Source organism: Galleria mellonella, unplaced genomic scaffold (assembly GCF_026898425.1).
Source record: "Galleria mellonella isolate WM207_F2 unplaced genomic scaffold, CSIRO_AGI_GalMel_v1 utg3720, whole genome shotgun sequence".
Taxonomy (NCBI): domain Eukaryota; kingdom Metazoa; phylum Arthropoda; class Insecta; order Lepidoptera; family Pyralidae; genus Galleria; species Galleria mellonella.
The window spans coordinates 318-22376 of NW_026442088.1; the positions used below are offsets into that span (position 1 = coordinate 318).

The 22059-nt window shown below is 38.5% G+C and overlaps 1 protein-coding gene across 2 annotated transcripts; it reads left to right on the forward strand.

The window, feature by feature from the left end:
* Positions 1-231: 231 nt before the first annotated feature.
* Positions 232-21804, forward strand: LOC113516586 (SEC23-interacting protein-like). Of its 2 annotated transcripts, none has more exons than XM_052897604.1 (15): positions 232-387; positions 2362-2502; positions 4726-4876; positions 6462-6547; positions 6895-7053; positions 8318-8461; positions 9002-9128; positions 10075-10183; positions 10759-10844; positions 15619-15743; positions 16319-16393; positions 17344-17465; positions 18255-18375; positions 19316-19343; positions 20402-21804. In XM_052897604.1, exons 1-15 carry the CDS (start codon positions 247-249, stop codon positions 20449-20451), a joined length of 1665 nt encoding a protein of 554 aa, XP_052753564.1. In that variant the 5' UTR covers positions 232-246; the 3' UTR covers positions 20452-21804. The 2 variants fall into 2 exon arrangements, with proteins under 2 accessions (XP_052753564.1, XP_052753565.1); XM_052897605.1 differs by having other exon boundaries at positions 4729-4876.
* The last annotated feature ends 255 nt before the right edge of the window (positions 21805-22059 follow it).

A 22059-nucleotide genomic window follows, 5' to 3' on the forward strand; every position in this document is an offset into this window, starting at 1 on the left:
TCCCCATGCGTTGCCACTCCTGAGGACTCAGGTGTTATTCCTCTGTACCCAGTAAATTCACGCCATATCACATCCTTCAAACCGAAACACAGCCATGCAAACACAACTGCTTCACGGTTGAAACACGAATGGGACAGAGGTACCCAAGCAATCGACTTTTGTACGACTTTTGATGAAATAGCTATAGCATGTATAGTCGGTTCAGCCGGATTATCACCTCTCTGTCTTTCACCATTTGCTTCGACAATGATAAGCTTTTTTAGTCTAACGTATGTTTTCTTGACATTGCAAAGTACTGTTATAAATTGCAGGTGCAGTTGGTTCTACAAGGGTACAACGGACCCCAGATATGTACCCTACACAGAAGCAGTCGCCGAAAAGCTCGAGGTAATTATTGTACTATAGATGTTTCCATATTTCACAGTCAACGGATCGCTCGATTGAAATTGGCCACCGTCGCCTATACACATGAACAGTACCATGCACAGTAATAGCATATTAGTGAGGGAAGAAGGAATTGTCAGTAATGTAGACTACCAGACCCATTGCTAGCAATATACCCTGTCAAATCGATCTCCACATGGTCCTTCCTGGAAACCATCGTGCCGAATTCCACGTGTATTCATTACAATGGGCTAACTGACCTGCCTTTTCATTCTCAACTATCATCCCTCACTGGTGCCCTGCCAGTATATACCGATAGCGCAGGCGGGGTTACCATTCCATTATCGTCCATTAAAAAAAATTAATAAGTTAAGCATTAATTTTAAATGGAATTATTGATTCCATTTGTATATTTATTTATTTAGAGGATAGGGTTCAAACTGTAGATATTGACGGTGTAAAATCTAAGGGAGCTAATATTAAGATGGGCGTTCCACAAGGGTCAATCTTAGGTCACCTTCCCTTTATGGTAGAGAAAATTGCAGATATAGTGCTGTTTGCGGATGATAATGTCAAAGTAATCAATTAGACGATGTAAATTGTGCTATGTCTATATTAAATTGGTTTACATGTAATAACCTATTATTAAATTCCAGCAAAACAAAGTGTATAAAACACTTCCATGTAAGACTAATAAATACACAGTTATTGCTTAATGACGAAATAGTAAATTTTGTTAATGATACAGTTTTTTTAGGTATAACAGTGGACCCGAAATTACAATGGGGGCCCCATATTTCAAAATTGGCCAGTAGACTCAGTTCTGCTGCATATGCAATTAGAAGAATTAGGCAATTAACAGACGTGGCGACGGCTAAACTTGTATATTTTAGTTATTTCCATAGCATAATGTCTTATGGCATACTGCTGTGGGGTAAAGGCGATATAAATACTATATTTGTTTTACAAAAGAGAGCCATACGTTCATGGGTTCAAGAGAGTCATTACGTCAGTGCTTTAAAGACTCAAATATCCTCACAGTTACTTCACAATACATTTATGAAAATATTATGTATAACGGAAGAACTTGCGAGTTTTAAAAAACTCAAAGACTGTACAAGTAGAAACTTACGCAATATAAATAAGCTTATTTTACCTAAATGCCGTCTGCACAAAATCAGTAATTCATTCTATGGTAATTGCATAAGATTTTATAATAAACTGCCGGAATCTGCATTAAATCTGACAGAGAGGCAATTCAAATCTTATATTAAACAATTTTTATGTAAGAAAGCCTATTACAGGATAGACGAATTCATAGATGACAACATATCAAGTAAATAATTAGTTATTAGCATACAACGTTATAATTTTTTTTTTCTCATTGCTTTCTTGATTTAATTGATTAATTTTAGAAATATGAAAGCGTAGCGGTTTTTTGTATTAATTGCCGCATGCATTCTTATGTAAAATGTGAATACTATAACTATCAGATTCCATAGCTTTGACGTGGTCAGTGTTTTGAGTAGTCATGCTTAAAAAAAATGGTCGAGCGCAGTGATGGCTGGCTCATCCGTCATACTCGTGAACGGGTGCTGCTTGTAGGGACTGGTCTGCTCTAATCACTATGACTGATTTCCTCTTATTAATTGTTTAACCAGTTGGTTATGTATTCAATTTTTTTTTTCTTTTTGAGTATTTAATTGAATTAGTGCTAATTGGTGGTTTGTATTCACACAATTAAACTTAAAAATGTAAAATAATAATAAAATTATTTAAAAGAGCATCACGCAAGTTTCTTGCTCGTTCTTCTTGTGATGAGACAGCTTTCCGAACGAGCGGTAAATTAAAAAAAATGTAATGACTTTTCAAAAGTGCTTCAATGTAAGTTTATTTGAATAAATGATTTCTATTCTATTCTATTCTATTTACACCCATCAAAAAAAAAAAACTATCCTACGTTACTCCAACCCACAGGAGGAGTACCGCCACGGCATGACAACTGGCGAATGGCACAGGCGCCTGGTGCTGCCCAACAACGAGTCGGTGGTGATGCACGGCCCCACCGTCATGGTGCATCTGCTGCAGAGTGCCACAGACAGCTTTAGCTCCACACCTGTGAGTATACATCTTTGCATATCTATACTAAAGGTGATATCCGCAAAACTGTACAGGGGAGAGGCAGGTCATTTGCAAACTGGTTCTTGTTTGCTGGTAGGGGTAATATGATGGATATGGAGGGGTGGAATGTAGATGAAGATGACGTCATGTTTGCATTGTTTCAAAATATTCTATATGCAGAAAATAAAATTGAAACTAGACAATGCCACTACATGGGGGGGGGGGGGGGAAGGGATTGTTACCAATGGAGTTTGACAGCCCCATTGCTAGTAATATACCTTATTAGTGTGGTTCCCCCTGGAAACCATCGTGAACAATTCTTGTTGAATTCGTCACGATGGGCTAACTGACCTGCTTCATCCTCACATATCATCCTTCACTGGTGCCCCGCCGGTGTATACCGATAGCGCGGGTGGGGTTACCATACCATAATGGTATGGCATCCATTAAAAAAAATGCCACTACATGGGAAATACTGAGGAAAAATTGATGTTAAAGGTAGGAAATAAAAGACGTTTTCACACACTTGTGTTGCTAAAGATATAATTGAAAATCTTGGCCTTCATACTCCATCTAAATGTAGTTTGTTTAATTAATTTTTCTTACCTGACAATTTGAAGAATTTAGGAAGTTTTCTCAACTCAGTTTCCTAAATTGTCCCGCCTGAGAATCGAACCCTCAACCTCATTGACGCAAAGCAATGTGCCTACTTCAGGATCATGGAGATCGTCGAATGCTTTTATGTATGTACTTGGATCAGAAACCGAGGTTTATGAAAGATCTCATAAAGACTCCATCAGGAGGGAAGGGTATTTTTAGTAGCGGGAACTATAATACCCATTGATAGCAATGTAGCAGGTCAGTCAAGTCGACGTGAAACCATCGTGGTTAATTCTTGATGAATTCGACACGATATGCTAACGGACCTGATCTCATCCTTCCCTCTCATCTCTTACTTCTCATCGTTTACCGATAGCGTAGGCAGGGTTTTTTAATGGGTGATAATGGAATGGTAACCCCGCCTGCGCTATCGGTACACACTGGCGGGGCACCAGTGAAGGATGATAGATGACGATGAAAGCAGGTCAGTTAGCCCATCGTAACGAATTCCACTAGAATTAACCACGATGGTTTCCAGGGGGAAACACGTGGAGGTCGACCTGATTGAGGGTGTATTGCTAGCAATGGGTCAGTTAGACTCCATTACTGACAATCCCTTTCCCTCCGCGTAGGCAGGATTACCATTCTCTTTTCATCTTACAAATACATTACCCCACCCTGAATCCCCAGCTGTTCCTTATCATCCCTCACTGGTGCCCCGCCAGCGTATACTAATATCGCAGGCGAGGTTACCATTCCATTATCATCCTCTAAATACCTTTTCCTATCCTGAATCCCCAGCTGTTCAACTTCGGCAAACGCGTATACCGAAATCCAATAAAGATTAAGGTGTCAGGAGACCAGCCCGAGAAAATAGACCACTTGCTGCTCTTGGTTCACGGCGCGGGAGAGTACAGAATACAGAAGGAGAAGACAGTTAGTGTGAACGAATTGAGATACTGGTAGATAGACTTTGGTCGGATTTTGTCCTGTGTTAATGATAAAAGTGGCTAATATATATTGTAGTTATCTATATATATTGTATTTATAATATCTATACATATATTGGCCCAATAACATATATATTAGATACTAGTTATTCAATATATAAAAACGAAAAGAAGAACCTGCTGTGATGAATATAGATATTCGACTGGTATGGACGATGTGGCAATGGGTGATCATTGTCCGAAAGAACTATATACATATACATATCGAATATTACTGACATCTAGGTAATGGAACTTAAAGGTATCCAAATTGTGTTGATACTATCCCAGGAACACTATCAGCCGTTACCTGTCCACTGCTAAACACGAGCCTTCCGTATAGCTCCAAGAACCGACAACCGATGGGAAAGAAAGGTTCATGAGTGACGATCCTATATATGCAAATGCTGTGTAGGACGACCCCCCCCCCCTCTCTAGATGGAGTGACAACCCCAAATGCATTGAAGGCTGTCAGTAGGTGCAAGTGGCTCTGAACCGTTCCTTATGGCAGTCTGGGAGGTCTATGTTCAGCAGTGAACAGATAATGGCTGAAATGATGATGATAATGACGATGATGATGATGATGATCGTTCGTTCACCATTTACTCATGCATTCAATTATAACTTGCAGCAGACGACGATGCGTCCGCGCGTGGTGCGTCGCGGCTGGGACGAGTCGGAAATAGAGGACATGGAACCGTCGAGCATCGATCACCTGCTACTGCTTTGTCACGGAGTCGGTTCCACGTGCGATATGAGGCTGCGGTCTGTGGTGGAAGTCGGTAGGTGTTTGTTTTGTATGTGTGGCTGTGTGTGTGCGTGCGTGCGTGGGTGCGTGCGTGCGTGTGTGTATGTGTGTGTTTTTTTTTTATTTTATTTCGTACATTATCTTTATTATTACATAAAAGGGTTTAACTATTCACTGCTGAACATAACCCGTGGAGAGGTTTTGCCAATAGTTGCCACGCTCAGCAGATGAATTGGCAACCGCAGTTAAGCTTTAACGATGTTTTAAGAGGGATGCTGCTGCCCATCCTTTGCTCTCCTTTAGTCGCCTCTTAGAACACATGCGGGCAAGAAAGGAGTGGCTTATTCTATGCCGGGACCACAAGGCAATTTATTTTATTTATTTACACTTAATTGTAAAAAAATGGGGATAAAATCAAGAACGACCAGGTGTTTTTTTAATGGATGATAATGAAATGGTAACCCCTCCTAACGGTATACACTGGCGGCACACCAGTGAGGGATGGTAGGTGTGAATGAAAAGGCAGGTCAATTAGACCATCGTGATGAATACACCTGGAATTCAGCACGATGGTTTCCAGGACCACCTGGAGGTTGGGTGCATTGCTAGCAATGCGACTTGTACTCTGCATTGCTAGTAATCCTTCCCGGGCGGGGGGGGGGGGGGGCACTCCCTACAACCAGGTGTTAAGTTGTGTGAATTCCTGTGACCCGAGAGAATATGTGTGCCGTCCCCGCCGGCTGCGGCTGCGGGCCGTGCCGGGAGGCAGCACTAACTTGCTAGCTAAAATGACTGACTACCAGATAAAATTGATCTAATTGTAACCTTAAGGATGAAACAATAAAGACTATTTATCTATAATACAGAAATTTCCTGAATTATTATAAAAATGTGCTCAGTTTTTATGGTTCCGTACCTCCAAAGGAGAAAACGGAACCTTTATATGATCACTTCGTTATCCGTCCGTCCATCTTTCAGCCTGTCTGTCAGTTAACCCCCTTTTTCTTAGGAACGCGTGTAGGTATCAAGTTGAATTTAATATCATATATGTAGGTATGCAATCTCTTAAAGCAGTGGAAAAATCAAGCTTCTAAATCGACGCAATCAATCGACACGGCCGTTTATGTTCCATTTATATCGCATATTTCGACATTCGCAAAGGGAGTCAAAAACTACGTGAAGCAGTTGTGTTTGCATGGCTGTGTTTCGGTTTGAAGGGTGAGATATGGCGTGAATTTACTGGGTACAGAGGAATAACACCTGAGTCTTCAGGAATGGCAACGCATAGGGGGTATTATGGGCGAAACAGTATACTCTGTTATATCCATGGTACTGATCATGTCTATATGCGACGGTTACCACTTTCCATCAGGTGGGCCGTCAGCTTGTTGCCATTCTAAATTGTATAAAAAAACCCTATTGGGTACTTCCCGTTGACCTCAATCATGAAATTTGGCAAGAAGCAATGCCATGTAACGGAAGTAAAGGAAAACAACCGAAAACTGTAAATTTGTATTTCACAAAAAAAAATGATGATTTTGTATGGAACCCTCGTTGTGCGAGTCCGACCCGCACTTGATCGACTTTTTTTAATAAATTTGATTATGTTTCTGTTACAGTGGATGACTTTAGAGCCACCAGTCTACAACTGCTGCAGTCGCATTACAGGAATTCATACGACAACGGGGTCGTTAACAGGGTCGAGGTGAGATATGACATACTAACATAATACCAGAGCGAAACTTTGTACAAAAGTCGTTTGCTTGAGCACCTCTGTCCCATTCGTGTTTCTACCGTGAAGCAGTTGTGTTTGCATGACTGTGTTTCGGTTTGAAGGGTGGGATATGGCAGTGAATTTACAGGGTACAGAAGAACAACACTTGAGTCCTCAGGAATGGCAACGCATGGGGTGTATCATGGGCGAAACAATATACTCTGTTATGTCCATGGTACTGCTCATGTCTATAGGCGACGGTTCCCACTTTCCATCAGGTGGGCCGTCAGCTTGTTTGCCATTCTAAGTTGTATAAAAAATATAATCTATTTTGGCAGGTGTTGCCCATATCGTGGCACGCGACGCTGCACGCGGGCGAGGCGGGCGTGGACCGCCGCGTGGCGCAGATCACGCTCGACAGCATCCCGAAGCTGAGGAACTTCACCAACGACACCGTACTCGACATATTGTTCTATACCAGTCCAATTTTTTGCCAGGTAACTCTATTACTGCTTGAGTATAGTTTTTAACGTATGTCGACCGTCGAGGCGACGTGCTGAAGAAGGGCCAAATTAAAAGTACCCGTAACCGGCGAGCGTGTATGAAAAGATTGATGAATGTGGAAGAAGCGAAGGAGGTTTGTTTGAATCGAAGCATTTGGCGTTCCATTGTTTCTGCCTACCCTGATGGGAGACAGGCGCGACAGATATGTATGTATGTATGTATAGTTTTTAAAAGAGATATGATGATTATTGTCCCCGTTGCTGACAATGGACCGTGCAATGGACCATGTGCATGGACCGTTTAACTAGAGTTGTAATTTTTGCGCCAAAAAAGTTTAAAAAAATATATATTACACTGTAATAAATTGAATATTTCGTGGAAACATTAAAAAAAAAGATTTTATTTTTTTTATTTTTTTCACTTTATATTTGTAAGTTACTTAATTATTTTTATAAAGTGCCAACTTCAGTCTAGGCAAAACTAGTTTTGTTTTAAAACCAAACCACTGAATCAAGAAATCTCTATGAGACCAATCCTAATGTAAGGATATGTTTCAAATAAAAAAAGAAATTACCAAATCTAAAAAACTATTTTTTTAAATTCTGCCATATTTTATTATACATATGTACAGCGTCAGGCGTGTTCTTCTCTAGAAATCTGTCCGATTCTAGAATAAAGGCATACGGGTATGCGACCCCGGCCTCTCGAGCCGCTGCAGTGTCCCAGTCCTTTCCGCAACTGCAGTGTCTTAAAGGAATATATATATATATATATATATATATATATATATATATATATATATATATATTTATTACCCACCCCTAGGCTGTGCTTTAAAAAAACTAGAATGCTGCCTCAGAATCTACACTATTTTTTTTATGGGTGAAAATAGTATGGTAACCCCGCCTGCGCTAACGGGATACGCTGGCGGAGCACCAGTGAAGGGTGATAGATGAGAATAAAAACAGGCCAGTTAGCCCATCATGATGAATTCATCAGGAATTAACCATGATAGTTTCCAGGGGGAACCGCGAGGAGGTCGACCTGGTTGGGTATATTGCTAGCAATGGGATTTTCAGTCTCCATTACTAACAATCCCTTTCCCCCCAATCTACCCTATTACGACTTGATTAAAGCAGGCTTTTATAAGAACACTCATAAATAAAAATGGTGCTTCAAAATCGACTCTATTGCAATGTGAACAAGGCTTAATGTTGCTTGTAAATATAACTCACTGCTGACTTTTTCTTTCCATAGACAATAATAGACACGGTGTGCGCGGAAATGAATCGAATCTACAGGCTGTTCGTATCGCGCAACCCACACTTCCGCGGTACAGTCTCGTTAGGTGGCCATTCGCTTGGAAGCGTCATACTATACGATCTACTCTGCCATCAGCGGGTAAGTGCTTTATATATATATATATATATATATATATATATATAATGTTAACAGAGAAACAGAGATTTAAAAAAGTAACTGTCGATTTTCTTGCGGGCTCTTCTCAATAGGTAACAACCTTCCGAAACCTTGCGGTAGATTAAAAAAAATACGATTTAAATGTGCTTGTAAACAAGTCTTTTTTTTATACAATTAAGGTACCTCTGTCCTATTCATGTTTCAACCGTGAAGCAGTTGTGTTCGCATGGCTGTGTTTCGGTTCGAAAGGTGGGATATGGCGTGAATTTACTGGGTACAGAGGAATAACACCTGAGTCCTCAGGAATGGCAACCCATGGAGGGTATCATGGGCGAAACAGTATAGTCTGTTATGTCCGTGGTACTGCTCATGTGTATAGGCGACGGTTACCACTTTCCATCAGGTAGGCCATCAGCTTGTTTGCCATTCTAAGTTGTATAAAAAAAAGTGGCAATAGATATTCAAAATGGTAATTTTAGCTAAGTAATCACTTTGCTAAGGTTTCCAAATTGTTTTTATCAGCCGAACGACAGCGACCCGTCGGAGAAGCACTACGTGTCCGGTACGGCCGGCACCGGACAGGCGGCCGTCCGGTACCCGCGGCTCGAATTCTCGCCCGCAGCGCTCTACGCCTTGGGCAGTCCTATAGGTATGATGAAATGAGTTGTAAGGACGTCACTGTATATTCGGTGACGCCCCCCGTGCTGTTCATGTCTATAGGCGGCGGTTGTCGCTTCCCATCAGATGGGCCGTCAGCTTGTTTGCTATTTTAAGTTTGCATAAAATATGTTTTAATAATAATATACAATTGTTTATATGTGGCCGTGTGGTCCCGGCATAGAATAAGCCACCCCTTCCTGTCCCGTGGGTGTTATAAGCGGGGACTAAATGAACTGCAAGATTAAAGGATGGGCGGCGATGTTTAAAGAGACTACTCGCAGAAACCCCCTTATGAGGGAGGGGGGGAAGAGATTGCTAGTAATGGGGTCTAACAGCTCCATTGCTGGCAATATACCCTATCAGGTCGACCTCCACGCGGTTCCCCCTGGAAACCGTCGTGACTAATTCTAGTTTAATTCGTCAGGATGGGCTAACTGACCTACTTTCACCCTCATCTATCATCCCTCACTGGTGCCCCGCCAGTGTATATCAATAGCGCAGACGGGGTTACCATACCATTATCAACCATTAAAAAAAACCCCTTAGGGGGGGGGGGAAGAGATTGCTAGTAATGGGGTCTAACAGCTCCATTGCTAGCAATATACCCTATCAGGTCGACCTCCACGCGGTTCCCCCTGGAAACCATCGTGGAAACTATCATGGTTAATTCTTGATGAATTCATCATGATGGGCTAACTGGCCTGTTTTCATTCTCACCTATCACCCTTCACTGGTGCTCCGCGAGCGTATCCCGTTAGCGCAGGCGGTGTTACCATACCATTTTCATTAATCAAAAAAAAAAAAACGCTTCCAAATTCTCTCTGATCCGCTCGGCAAACACTTTCGCGAGGGGACCGTGTCGTCTAGTGCAGACTTTACTTAATTTATAACTAGATGTCGCTGTGTGTAATATATCAAAACTATTTTTTTCTTAGCAATTTTCGAGTGTATACGCGGAGTGGAGTCCTTAGGCGCTGACTTCGTACTGCCAACATGCAAACATTTCTTCAACATATTCCACCCGTACGACCCTATAGCTTACAGGTGAGTAAACAGTCACTTCCTATACTTTTAGGGTAACAGAACTCCCATCGAATACTTCGTATGGATTTCCATATCAAATGGTTGCAAAACAAAACCAGAATGCATAAAGTCGTTAGCTTTTGTACCTCTGTCCCATTCGTGTTTCAACCGTGAAGCAGTTGTGTTTGCATGGCTGTGTTTCGGTTTGAAGGGTGGGATATGGCGTGAATTTACACGGTACAGAGGAATAACACCTGAGTCCTCAGGAATGGCAACGCATGGGGGGTATCATGGGCGAAACAGTATACTCTGTTATGTCCACGGTACTCCTCATGTGTATAGGCGACGGTTACTACTTTCCATCAGGTGGGCCGTCAGCTTGTTTGCCATTATAAGTTATAATAGAAGCCAAAACAATCATTTTTTGTTTGTCTGTCGGTCTGTCTGTATTTGTTCTAGCATCACGCAAAAACTGCTGCACCGAATTGAATGCGGTTTTCACAGTTGTGTTTCTAAACGTTAATTATGTTAATAAGTAGTGGAATAAATGGCTATTTTATTTTATTTATATTTGTAAATAATTGTATTGTTCACAGAATCGAACCCCTGATCAATCCGCAACTGAAAAGTATGAAGCCGTATCTCATCCCGCACCACAAAGGCAGGAAACGGATGCACTTAGGTACGAATACTCCAATATTGCAGTTTGTCTTCACAGGCGTATTTAAGACGGGGACAGTTTTTTTTTGAGGTAAAATTTTAAAGTGTGAGTTTTTAAATTAAAACTGGTCCTGCTATAATTAAAGTCGATGTGTTTTTGTAAAACAAACTCTTAAATTGTAATTAAGTTCTTTTAAAACAAACCATGTGTGTGTGTGTGTGTGTGTGTATATATATATATATGTATCTTATATATTAAATTCTCGTGTCACGGTGTTTGTTACCAAACTCCTCCGAAACGGCTTTACCGATTTTCATGAAATTTTGTGTGCATATCGGGTAGGTCTGAGAATCGGCCAACATCTATTTTTAATACCCCTCAATGATAAGGGTGACCCACCCCTAACAATTTTTTTTTTATTTTTTTAACAATTTTTTTTTTATTTTTATTTTAATATGATTTAGCATTGAAAAATACATAGAACTTTAAATTTTCATCGTTTTACGATCAACCCCTGTATTTTGTGATTTTCGCAATTAGTGGTAAAACAACGTTTACGGGGTCAGCTAGTAAATATATATATATATATATATATATATATATATTTTTTTTTTTTTTAATTCAAATTCAATTCAATTCAATTTATTTTATTCGTTACAATATTGCATTGTGTTGAATATTTTTGCAAGTGACAAGAAGATATCGTAAAATATAACAAAACAAAAAAAAAACATGAAACAACAAAATAACCAATAATAATTGTCAAAAAATAACATTACAATCAATTTAAAAGTCATCAGTAAGGCATAAAATAATGAAAGAGTATTTTAAAATTCATCAATTGAGTAGATGCACCTTTCCAACAAAAGAGTATAAAGTTTTATTTTAAAAATTCTCCAATCTTTAATAGTTTTTAATGCAGTGGGTAATTTATTATACAATTTAACCGCTTGAAATTTTGCGCCATGTTTCACTATATTTAGTTTTGGTTGGACATCATATGCAACATTTTTTCGTCTAGAAATCATGCGTATATTTCTCTCTTCTCTCGTTTCATTTGGCAGACGATTCTTAACATAGTCTGTAACCACAATCAATACATACAAACTGGGTACAGTAAGAATACTATATTTTGTGAAAAAAGTCCTGCAAGACTGCCACTGCGGAATCCGAGCGATAGTTCTAATTGCTCTTTTTTGCAACCTGAAAGCCCTTTCCACATTGTAATTATAGCTGTTTCCCCACAGTTTAATGCTGTATCTAAATTTTGATTCAACCAATGAGTAATAAACTGGTTTGAGTTGATTAACAGTTAACACATCCCTCAAACATCTCAAAGCATAGCATGATGCACTAACTGATTTAGTTATAGAGTCTAACTCAGATTTCCAATTCAGTACAGAATCTATCTTCACACCTAGAAATTTTACTTCATTAACAACTTTAATATTATTACCATTCAGGTACACTTCCAAAGTATCCTTATTTTTAGAAGTTGACCTAAATAGTAAGGCACATGTTTTGTCTATATTTAGTTTTAAATTGTTAACAGAAAACCATTCATCTAAGAGAGCTATAACATTATTGATTTTTATTTCTAGGTCCTTTATGTCCATAGCGGAGATTATGGCATTGGTATCGTCGGCATATATTATTAATTGAGTATCATTTGCAACATTTTGTATATAATTAATAAGATCATTGATAAAGAGAATGAAAAATATTGGTCCCAATATAGAACCCTGTGGTACGCCTCTTTTTATGATGGTCAGTTTTGATGTATATATCATCTCCTGGTTATTTTCTATATTTCTTATTTCGACATATTGTTTTCTATTATTTAAATAAGATTTGAATAGTTTTAGTGATTGTTCTCGTATACCGTAATAGTGTAGTTTGCTTAAGAGTATTTCATGATCAACTGTGTCAAATGCAGAGCTTAAATCCAGGAAAAGCCCTGCTACCTTTTTTTTGCTATTAATCTTATCCAAAACATCATCTATGAGTGTCTCTATAGCTTCTGCGGTGCCTATGCCTTTTTGATACCCAAACTGTCCCTCGCTTAGTATATTATTTGATACTATATGTTGTAGAAGTCTAATTTTTAAAAGCTTTTCAAATATTTTGGAAAGGGTTGGTAAGAGGGATATGGGTCTATAATTTTTGGAATTATATTTGCAGTCCTTTTTATGAATTGGTATAACACGAGCTACTTTAAGTTGATCGGGAAAAATGCCTTCTTTAAAACACATGTTATAGAAATGAGCCAGTGGTTCCGCTAAAAGCTCAATATTCTCTTTAATGATAGATATTGGAATGTCATCATATCCACAAGATTTTTTAGTGTTCATATCTTTTACTACTTTTTTTATTTCAGTCGGAGTAATTGGTTCCCAAGATAAGTTGTCTTGTACTCTATTTGTGTTGTCATGTAGAATCTTTTCCGCTTTATATTTATTACCTGATGACTCGTCAAGCTTATATTCAAAATTCGAAGATAATATTTTAACAATTTCCTGTGGGTTGTCAATTATTTTTGAGTCAACTTTAAGTTTAAATTTTTCATGGTCATGCATCTTTTTGTTTTTATTTCTTTGCTCATTTATTACATTCCAAATACCTTTACTTTCATTATTTACATCTTGTATTTCTTTTTGTATGTAACGTTTCGTAGCATTTCTTACAACTCTTCTATATATTTTAATGTACTTGTCACGAAAATCTATAACACTTTGGCCACAATCTATCTTATTAATATTATATAAAACTCTTTTCATTGCGCTAGATACCTTTATTCCTTTTGAGATCCATTTAGCTTTATAAGTGTTAGTTATCCTAATTTTCTTTTTAGTTTTCTTAAAACAATGTTTGAATATATTATTAAATTTATTTATAAACGTATTTATGCTCATGTCACTCCACTTTATATTTACGAGCAAATCTTTGAAGTTTTGTTTATTTCTAGCGGAATAAGATCTTTGATTTTTTATTATAAATAATCTTTTGCTCTGTGCATGTTGAAATTTTTCTACTGAAAGATTACAAAAGATTCCTGCATGTCCGTCTGCCAATCCATTATGGTCAATGTAACTATCGGTGACAGAATCGTCTGTTAAATTTATTAATATGTTGTCAATGCATGACTGACTCTTATTTCTTTTATATGTTATGTCTTCAAAAAGGTGTTTAAAACCATAGCATTGTAGTAAATTTATGAATTCTCTTTTTTGTTTACTATTTTCTAATATATTTATATTAAAATCACCACAAATAATACATCTTTTGTTGAAAAAATAATCTAATAATTTTTCTAAGTATAACATAAACTTATCAAGATTCTTCATATTTGGATTTCGGTAGCAGCACAAAATACATAGATTTGTTTCCAAATCTTTTACACCACATAACTCAAAAAATTCCGACCTACTTAAATCCTTGCACACAGAAAGATCCTCAAATAGTCTACCGCTTTCGCTCAGTATTAGCGTTCCGCCTCTCATTTTATTAGTTCTAGTATAGTAGGAAGCCAGTTGAAAATTCTGTAGATGAAAGAGAGGAGCAGTGACACTATTTAAGAAGTGTTCGCTTATACAAATATAATGCATGCTTTTACATAAATAGTCCAAATAAATTTCTAGGTCGTCTTTTTTATTATTTACACCACACATGTTTTGATGAAATATATTTATATTAATCATATCGCTACTGTTCATTTTTAATTTATATTTACATTTATTTATATAATTTTGACATTGATTATAGCAATTATTAACGAAATAAACAATGTGTGATAATGGTATGGTAACCCTGCCTGCGCTATCGGTATACACTGGCGGGGCAGTGATAGAGGACTGATGAGGACTAAAGGTCAGGAATGCAGATCAGTTAGTCCATCGTGACGAATTCAACTAGAATTGGCCACGATGGTTTCCAGTGGGGACCACGTGGAGGTCGGCCTGACAGGGTATATTGCTAGGCTATTTGATCCTACTACTAACAATCCCTTTCCCCCCTATGCGTATGTGTTTGTGATGTATTCCGAGCGATGCTCGACTTGCCATGGCGGCGTAGTGTAGCGTCAGAGAACAGGGTTAATGATTTTTTTTCTATTTTACGTAAATGTAAAGCAAAATTTCATGTCATATTGTAAAGACTGTATTCCTCACTGCGTGCCTGACGACAAAAGATTTTATAATGAATTGATTTAAATTGGTAGTTTGTAATAAATATATATGTATGAGGATTTTTATCTAGTTTATTTAGCAAGTTGTTAATGTAATTTGTTTCTTTGTCTGTCTAGCATATTTATTTCTTAAGAAAAATAAAAATTTTATAACTCTTTGTTTTATGTATATATAAATATATATGTAAATAGGTATGTATTTATATGTTGTTATATATTTGTATACGCGTTTATATACACGTATGTATGTGTATATGTATATAATAATGAGCAGGGATATATATTTATATAATTGCATATGTTACATCTCTATATGCATTTAAAAACGACAGAATTATCGTGCCTCCCACCAAATTGTTTATAATTACTCCTCTCCATCCAAAGGTTGCCTGCAAGAGATCGCTCTTAGCGATAAGGTCGCCCATTGTTTTCTCACTGTGATCATTTCTTGTAATTGTTTGTATCTATAATAAGTTTACTATTGTAATCTTATGGAGGAAACAATAAAGAGTGTCTATCTATCTCTTAAAACACAGGGCATTTTATAAACGAATGTAGGAGACAGAAGTCGTGTGATTGCACAGCTTGCTTCTACATTTTATTTGTTTGTAGAACTCAAAGAGACGATGGCGCGAGTGGGCGCCGACTTGAAGCAGAAGCTGTTGGAGTCACTGAAGACCACGTGGTCCAGTGTGTGGAGGACGCAGCCGCCGCCCAGCGACTGCCAGCTCGAGAAGGTGCGTGTATTCCTACCGTAGCCTATAAACGCCTGCAATACCAGAGAAGAACCCCATGCTGTAGTCTCTTGGGAAAACCTCGGCAGGGAGTTTATTCTACAACATTATTGGACGAAAATTGAAGTGGTAACCCCGCCTGCGCGCTATCGGTATACGCTGGCAGGGCATCAGTGAGTGATGATAGATGAGGACGAAAAGGCAGGTCAGTTAGCCCATCGTGATGAATATACGTCCACGTATATTCAGCACGATGGTTTCCAGGGGGACCGCGTGGAGGTCGACCTGACATGGTATATTTCTAGCAATGGTACTGGTAGTTCCTCCCGTTACTAACACGATGCCTTTCCCCCCGGAACCAGGCGTTGGATATCAGGGGGCAATAATCCAGAAAATCTAGACCCGAGCCAATTCAGAAAAGTTAGTTTTCTAAAATCGATCCCCGATCGGGAATCGAACCCGGGACCTCGTTACGCAAAGTGACGTGCCCACCACAGCGCCACGGTGGTAGTTGAAGCTTTGGTGAAATTATCCATTCTTATTGTGAGCTCGTTTCAAATGCGATGTTTAATATTCAGGTGGTGGAAGAAGAGATAGAGAAGGAGCAGCTGTGCGAAGAGAACAAAGATGATGTCTCGCAGGACATTGATCTGGTAAGTGGCTGGAATAGTCGCTGGAATAGTCGCTGTATATCAACACTAGTGATGCGGCCCGGCTTCGTACGCGTAGATGTTTTATTTATCAACATATCAGCCTTTTAATTATTAGCCAGCCAAGGAGGTTTTGTCAGTAGTTGCCACACTTGGCAACCGCAGTTAGGCTTCGAGTCAGCTAATTTGACAATTAGCTGACAAAAAGTCGAGCCGTTTTTGAGGCTCGATGCCCTATCTATATAATCTTGTGTGGTGGACACAATGGTAGTCATGTCGTTTCAATTTGAGAATTATGGTGTTATCTCCGTACCCTGTAATTTCACTGCCATATCTCACTCTACAAACCGAAACATAGCTATGTAGGTACAGATGTTTCAAAGTAGAAACACGAGTGGTACAGGGGTACCCAAGCAGACGGCCTTTATACAAAATTCGAATTTACTGATGATATAAACAAAACGTCCCGTGGGTGTCGTTTTTTTTTATACCACTGAGATGGCAAACAAGCATACGGCCCACCCGATGGTAAGCGGTTACCGTAGCCTATGAACGCCTGCAATACCAGAGGTATTACGCGCGCGTTGCTAACCCTGAAGAAACCTTTTTACCCCCTTTTGAAGAACCCCATGCTGTAGTCTCTTGGGAAAACCTCGGCAGGGAGCTCATTCCATAACCTGAGGCGATTAAGGGAGGACGAGGGATGGGCAGCAGCGTCCCTCTTAAAACATCTCTAAAACTAACTGCGGTTGCCAATCCACTTGCCAAGCGTGGCAACTACTGGCAAAACACCTCACGCTTATGTTCAGTAGTGGACAGTTAAAGGCTGATACGATAATGATGATGATGATGATATGATAATGATGATGATGATGATATGATGATGATGAATTCAAAATTACTTGAATAAAGGTTATATAACTTTTTCTTTCATTCTGCTATCCATGATCCAGGAGGCGCCTGATGTTCTGGGCAAGCTGAACAGCGGCCGGCGGATAGACTACGTGCTTCAGGAGGCGCCCTTCGAGATGATCAACGAGTACCTGTTCGCCATGAGCAGCCACGTCTGCTACTGGTCAGTGCCATCTTGTTGTTAGTGAAGGATTTATTTAAAATGGGCTCACCTCACTATAGCCTGTGAATGCTTGCAGTATAGACCACCAGAGGGAGACTTTGTACAAAAGTTGTTTGCTTGGCCACCTCTGTCCCATTCGTGTTTCTACCGTGAAGCAGTTGTGTTTGCATGGCTGTGTTTCGGTTTGAAGGGTGGGATATGGCGTGAATTTACTGGGTACAGAGGAATAACACCTGAGTCCTCAGGAATGGCAACGCATGGGGGGTATCATGGGCGAAACAGTATACTCTGTTATGTCCATGGTACTGCTCATGTCTATAGGCGACGGTTACCACTTTCCATCAGGTGGGCCGTCAGCTTGTTTGCCATTCTAAGTTGCATAAAAATATCAGTAACGTGACTTAACATTTAATTTTGTATAACTATTAAAAAAAATTACGTTTGCCGGTTGAGCTACTATTGTAAATAGAAAACGTCCAGGCCAATACAAACAGCCAGGGGGAAAGGGATTGTTAGTAATGGGGTTTAATTGTCCCATCGCTAGCAATATACTCTGAAAGGTTGACATCCACGTGGTTCCCACTGGAAACCATCGTGGTTAATTCTAGTGGAATTGTCACGATGGGCTAACTGACCTGCCTTTCATCCTCACCAATCATCACGAGCGTTGGTGGGGTTACCATTCCATTATCATCCATAAAAAAAGACCTGTATAACACGGTAACAAAAACTATGTTATGAACGAAATATGTGTTTTTTTTTAAATCAAACTCTTGTGACTGATGGCAGGGAGTCCGAGGACACGATGCTGATGATACTGCGCGAGATATACTCGAGCATGGGCGTCCAGACGGACGGCAGTCTGCCCCAGCAGAGCCTCACAGTGCAGCGGACGCGGCTGCAGCGAGAGGTCACTGTGTTGTCTACACTAATATTGTAAAGAGGAAAGATTTGTGTTTTTGTGTGTATGTATGTTTGTATTGAATAAACACAAAAACTGCTTTGCCGATTTCAAAAATTCTTTCACCATTAGAAAGCTACATTCACCCTGAGTAACATAGGCTATATTTATTGCTAGAAAAGATTAGGGATCCTTACTAAAACTTTAGTAACGTAACTCAAGGTGTAAAAAAATGCTATAAAATATCTTTGGTCGCGTGCGCTGCGGAAACTATTGGTGATAGAACAAAAGTATGTTCTACAATATTGAAGAAAATATCAATAACTAGAAAAAACTTAGCGATATTAAATGTCCCACTATTATCGTTATGTCACAATAAACACTTTTTAAAATGTTGCAAAAATGTCCACCCGTGCGAAGCCGGGACGGGCCGCTAGTTATTTATAAAAAGAGTTAATCGAGTGCTTACGAACAAGAAGGATTTTTTATAACCACAGACAAGCATGCTCTCGTACATAGACAATATAGACTATACACATTGATTAATATTCACCAATAGATGTCGCCAATCTTACATTTTGATATTCAACAGTTTTTCTATATAATTGCCCTGACTTCGAATAGATTTTTTGAAAATTTAATACAGCCTATGTTCACCGTCATCATGTCAGCCGTTGCCCACTGCTAAACTTAGGCCTCCTCTTGGGGATTTGACAGTAGTTGCCATGTTTGGCAGGCGGGTTGACAACCGCAGTTAGGCTTTTAAAGATGTTTTAAGAGGGACGCTTCTGATCAATCTTCGCCCTCCCTTAGTCGCTTCTTCTTACTCTCATGGGAAAGGAAGGGATGGTCTATTCTATGCGGGGACCACACGGTCGGAAGTGATTACATATGATCCCATAAATGATAATATTACACCAAGAAATTAAATGCAATATTTTTATTACAGGAAGAAGCTCTCAGTTTGAGTACTACAGGTAAATAACTTTTTTTTATTTTTATTTCGACTAACCAGCTACTTTGCTCGCGTCGATTACAGAAGTGCGGATTTCATAATTGTACTATAATAAAATTCATACACATTCGAAACCGTGGAGGGTAGGGGGTCGCAAGATATTTTTACATACTAAGGGGGTCGCAAGATATTTTTACGTACTAAGGGGGTCGTAAGATATTTTTTCATACTAAGGGGGTCGCAAGATATTTTTACATACTAAGGGGGTCGCAAAATATTTTTACATACTGAGGGGGTCGCAAGATATTTTTACATAATAAAGGTGTCGCGTTATGTAAAAAGATTGAAAAACACTGATCAATCAGAACAATATGGAACCTATTATTATTAAGCTAGTGTCGCAATTCGAGTGTACGAAACGTCTCTTTCAATATCGATTTATTGGGATTTATTTCAAGAGTAATTCCACCGTTTTTAAATCAGACATTTAGTAATACGCCAGTAAAATTGCATTCAATTTTGCGTGTTCTGGAACCTTGAAAAGCCCATGTTTAACATTTATTAACAAGATTTTATTTATTGGTGAAATAAATCAAGGTGATATAATTCATGTTCAAAATTAAAGGAAAAATTGTTAAAAAATAAATTTGACAGCTATGTTTTTTTTTCTGCGATGGACATTAAAAAGGTATCCAGACACGATCAACTTAATGTGAACTTGTTCTTTTATATAATTTTTGGACATTCAATGTTATGATGGAAATTCTACCGTTATGCGAAGGTGGGTTAAACGCCATTTCTTGTTAGATAGATAGACAATTTATTTACATTACTTACAGCACACAAATTACAATAAAAAAAAAAAACATACACGTAATACACAGCAAAAGAGACAAAAGAATAAAAATAAAAAAAGCACAAACAAAAAAAAAATACAAAAACAAAATACATAATCTAACAATCTCCTTTGTTACCATTCCTTCATGCGTGTGCCATAGTAACACAAAATGGTCACAGCTCAGTTTATTGCTTTGCCCTTAAAAGAGCAAAACACTGATATTCTGCTATTGTTATTTGCAGATCACCCGTCGACGAGCCGCGGAGACACGTATAGGAAATGTAGTAGTTAACGTTAGTTATAAACTTATAGTTTTTATGGCGGCGAATGTAAAGATAAGGGGGCGGGGGATTGTTAGTGATCCAGACTAGCGAGTCCTATTGCTAGCACTGTACCCTGTTAGATCGATCACCACGTAGTCCTACCGGAAACCATCGTGCTCTATTCCAGGTGTATTCATCACGATGGGCTAACTGACCTGCCTTTTCATTCTCACTTATTACTTGTCACTGGTGTCCTGCCAGTGTATACCGTTAGCGCAGGCGGGGTTACCATTAGATTTTCCTTCATTAAAAAAAATATATATGAAAACTTAACCCTACATTATGACCCTACATAATTCACTTTATTATGTCTTGATGGAATAAAAGTAATAATAATATAATGATAAAACTTTTTAATTACTTAAAATAAGCAAAATACATATAGAGTGAAATTAAAGCGCGGCCACATAAGAAAACGCATGGAAGCCAAAAGAAGTAATGACAGCGAATGAAACTAGATGGCGCTGTGTCGTTCACTTTCAACATATCTTTATGAATCTATTTCAAAAAAGAGTTTGTTAGCTCATAACTTTGTCTTTTATATAGGTTTATAAAAGACAATGTTTTGAGCTAACAAACTTTGGAAAATTCTTGTCATTGGAAACCCAATCAGCCAATCGTGATGAATTCCACAAGCATTAACCGCGAAGGTTTCAAGGGGAAAGGGGGCCATTAGACCCCTTCCCTCCGTAGGGCGATGCTTATTTTAGTTTACCTCCGATAATGCATCTTTTATAATCGTCGCCATTTCTACTAATTTAAGGTTGTAACCTAACTTACTGGTTTATAGAGATATTATTTGTAAACTTAACGAACACTCGAACGTTTCAATTTGTAATTACAGTTTAAATAAAAAAAAATACATGATTCGTAATCGAGTTCAACAAGTATGTTACTAAATAAAAAAATAAAATAAAAAATAAAAAAAGAAAAACCTAAAAATCCCGCAATTGCAAGGTTATATAATCCATTACAGTTAAATATTAGTTAAATTTTTAACCGCCCCAGTTGAATGATCAACCATAGTTGTACCATAGTTTCCTTGTTGACAATTTATGTCTGTTTAATTTACATATTTAACACTTATCGTTCACGAGGGGTAAATATTTACACCAAGCAATTTACCCTTGCATTGTTTACCAATAATCACGTAAGTTTCGACCAGTGTGAGATAGTACCCCAAGTTTTTTAGACAAGTGGCAAGCGATTCCATCGATGGAATCGACATCATTAGCGAGATAGCAATGTCGGAGGATTCATTCCAACTGATGGACTCGCTAGCAAATTCGATTCTATCGATGAAATCGCTTGCCACTTGTCTAGAGGGCCAGTGGTGTGTAGGCTACGTTAGGGGGCCCGAAGCGTGACCGCTAAGAGTTAAGAACTTTTATAACTTTATCTTGACGAAGTGTAGATACACTTAGATTAAAATGTAAAAAGAAAATAGACATACAGACGTATGTCAATTTTCTTTTTACATTTTAATTCATGATTCGATTGTTATTCAAAAAGTATTCTATAAAAGATAATATATAGCTATATACATATATATATATATATATATATATATATATATA

Excerpts from the sequence above, each read along its gene's own strand:
- LOC113516586 (XM_052897604.1), top strand. The coding sequence starts at position 247 with ATGATAAGCTTTTTTAGTCTAACGTATGTTTTCTTGACATTGCAAAGT. Across the intron at positions 9,129-10,074 it reads CGCCTTGGGCAGTCCTATAG|CAATTTTCGAGTGTATACGC; the intron begins GTATGATGAAAT and ends TTTTTTTCTTAG. Across the intron at positions 17,466-18,254 it reads AGCAGCCACGTCTGCTACTG|GGAGTCCGAGGACACGATGC; the intron begins GTCAGTGCCATC and ends GACTGATGGCAG.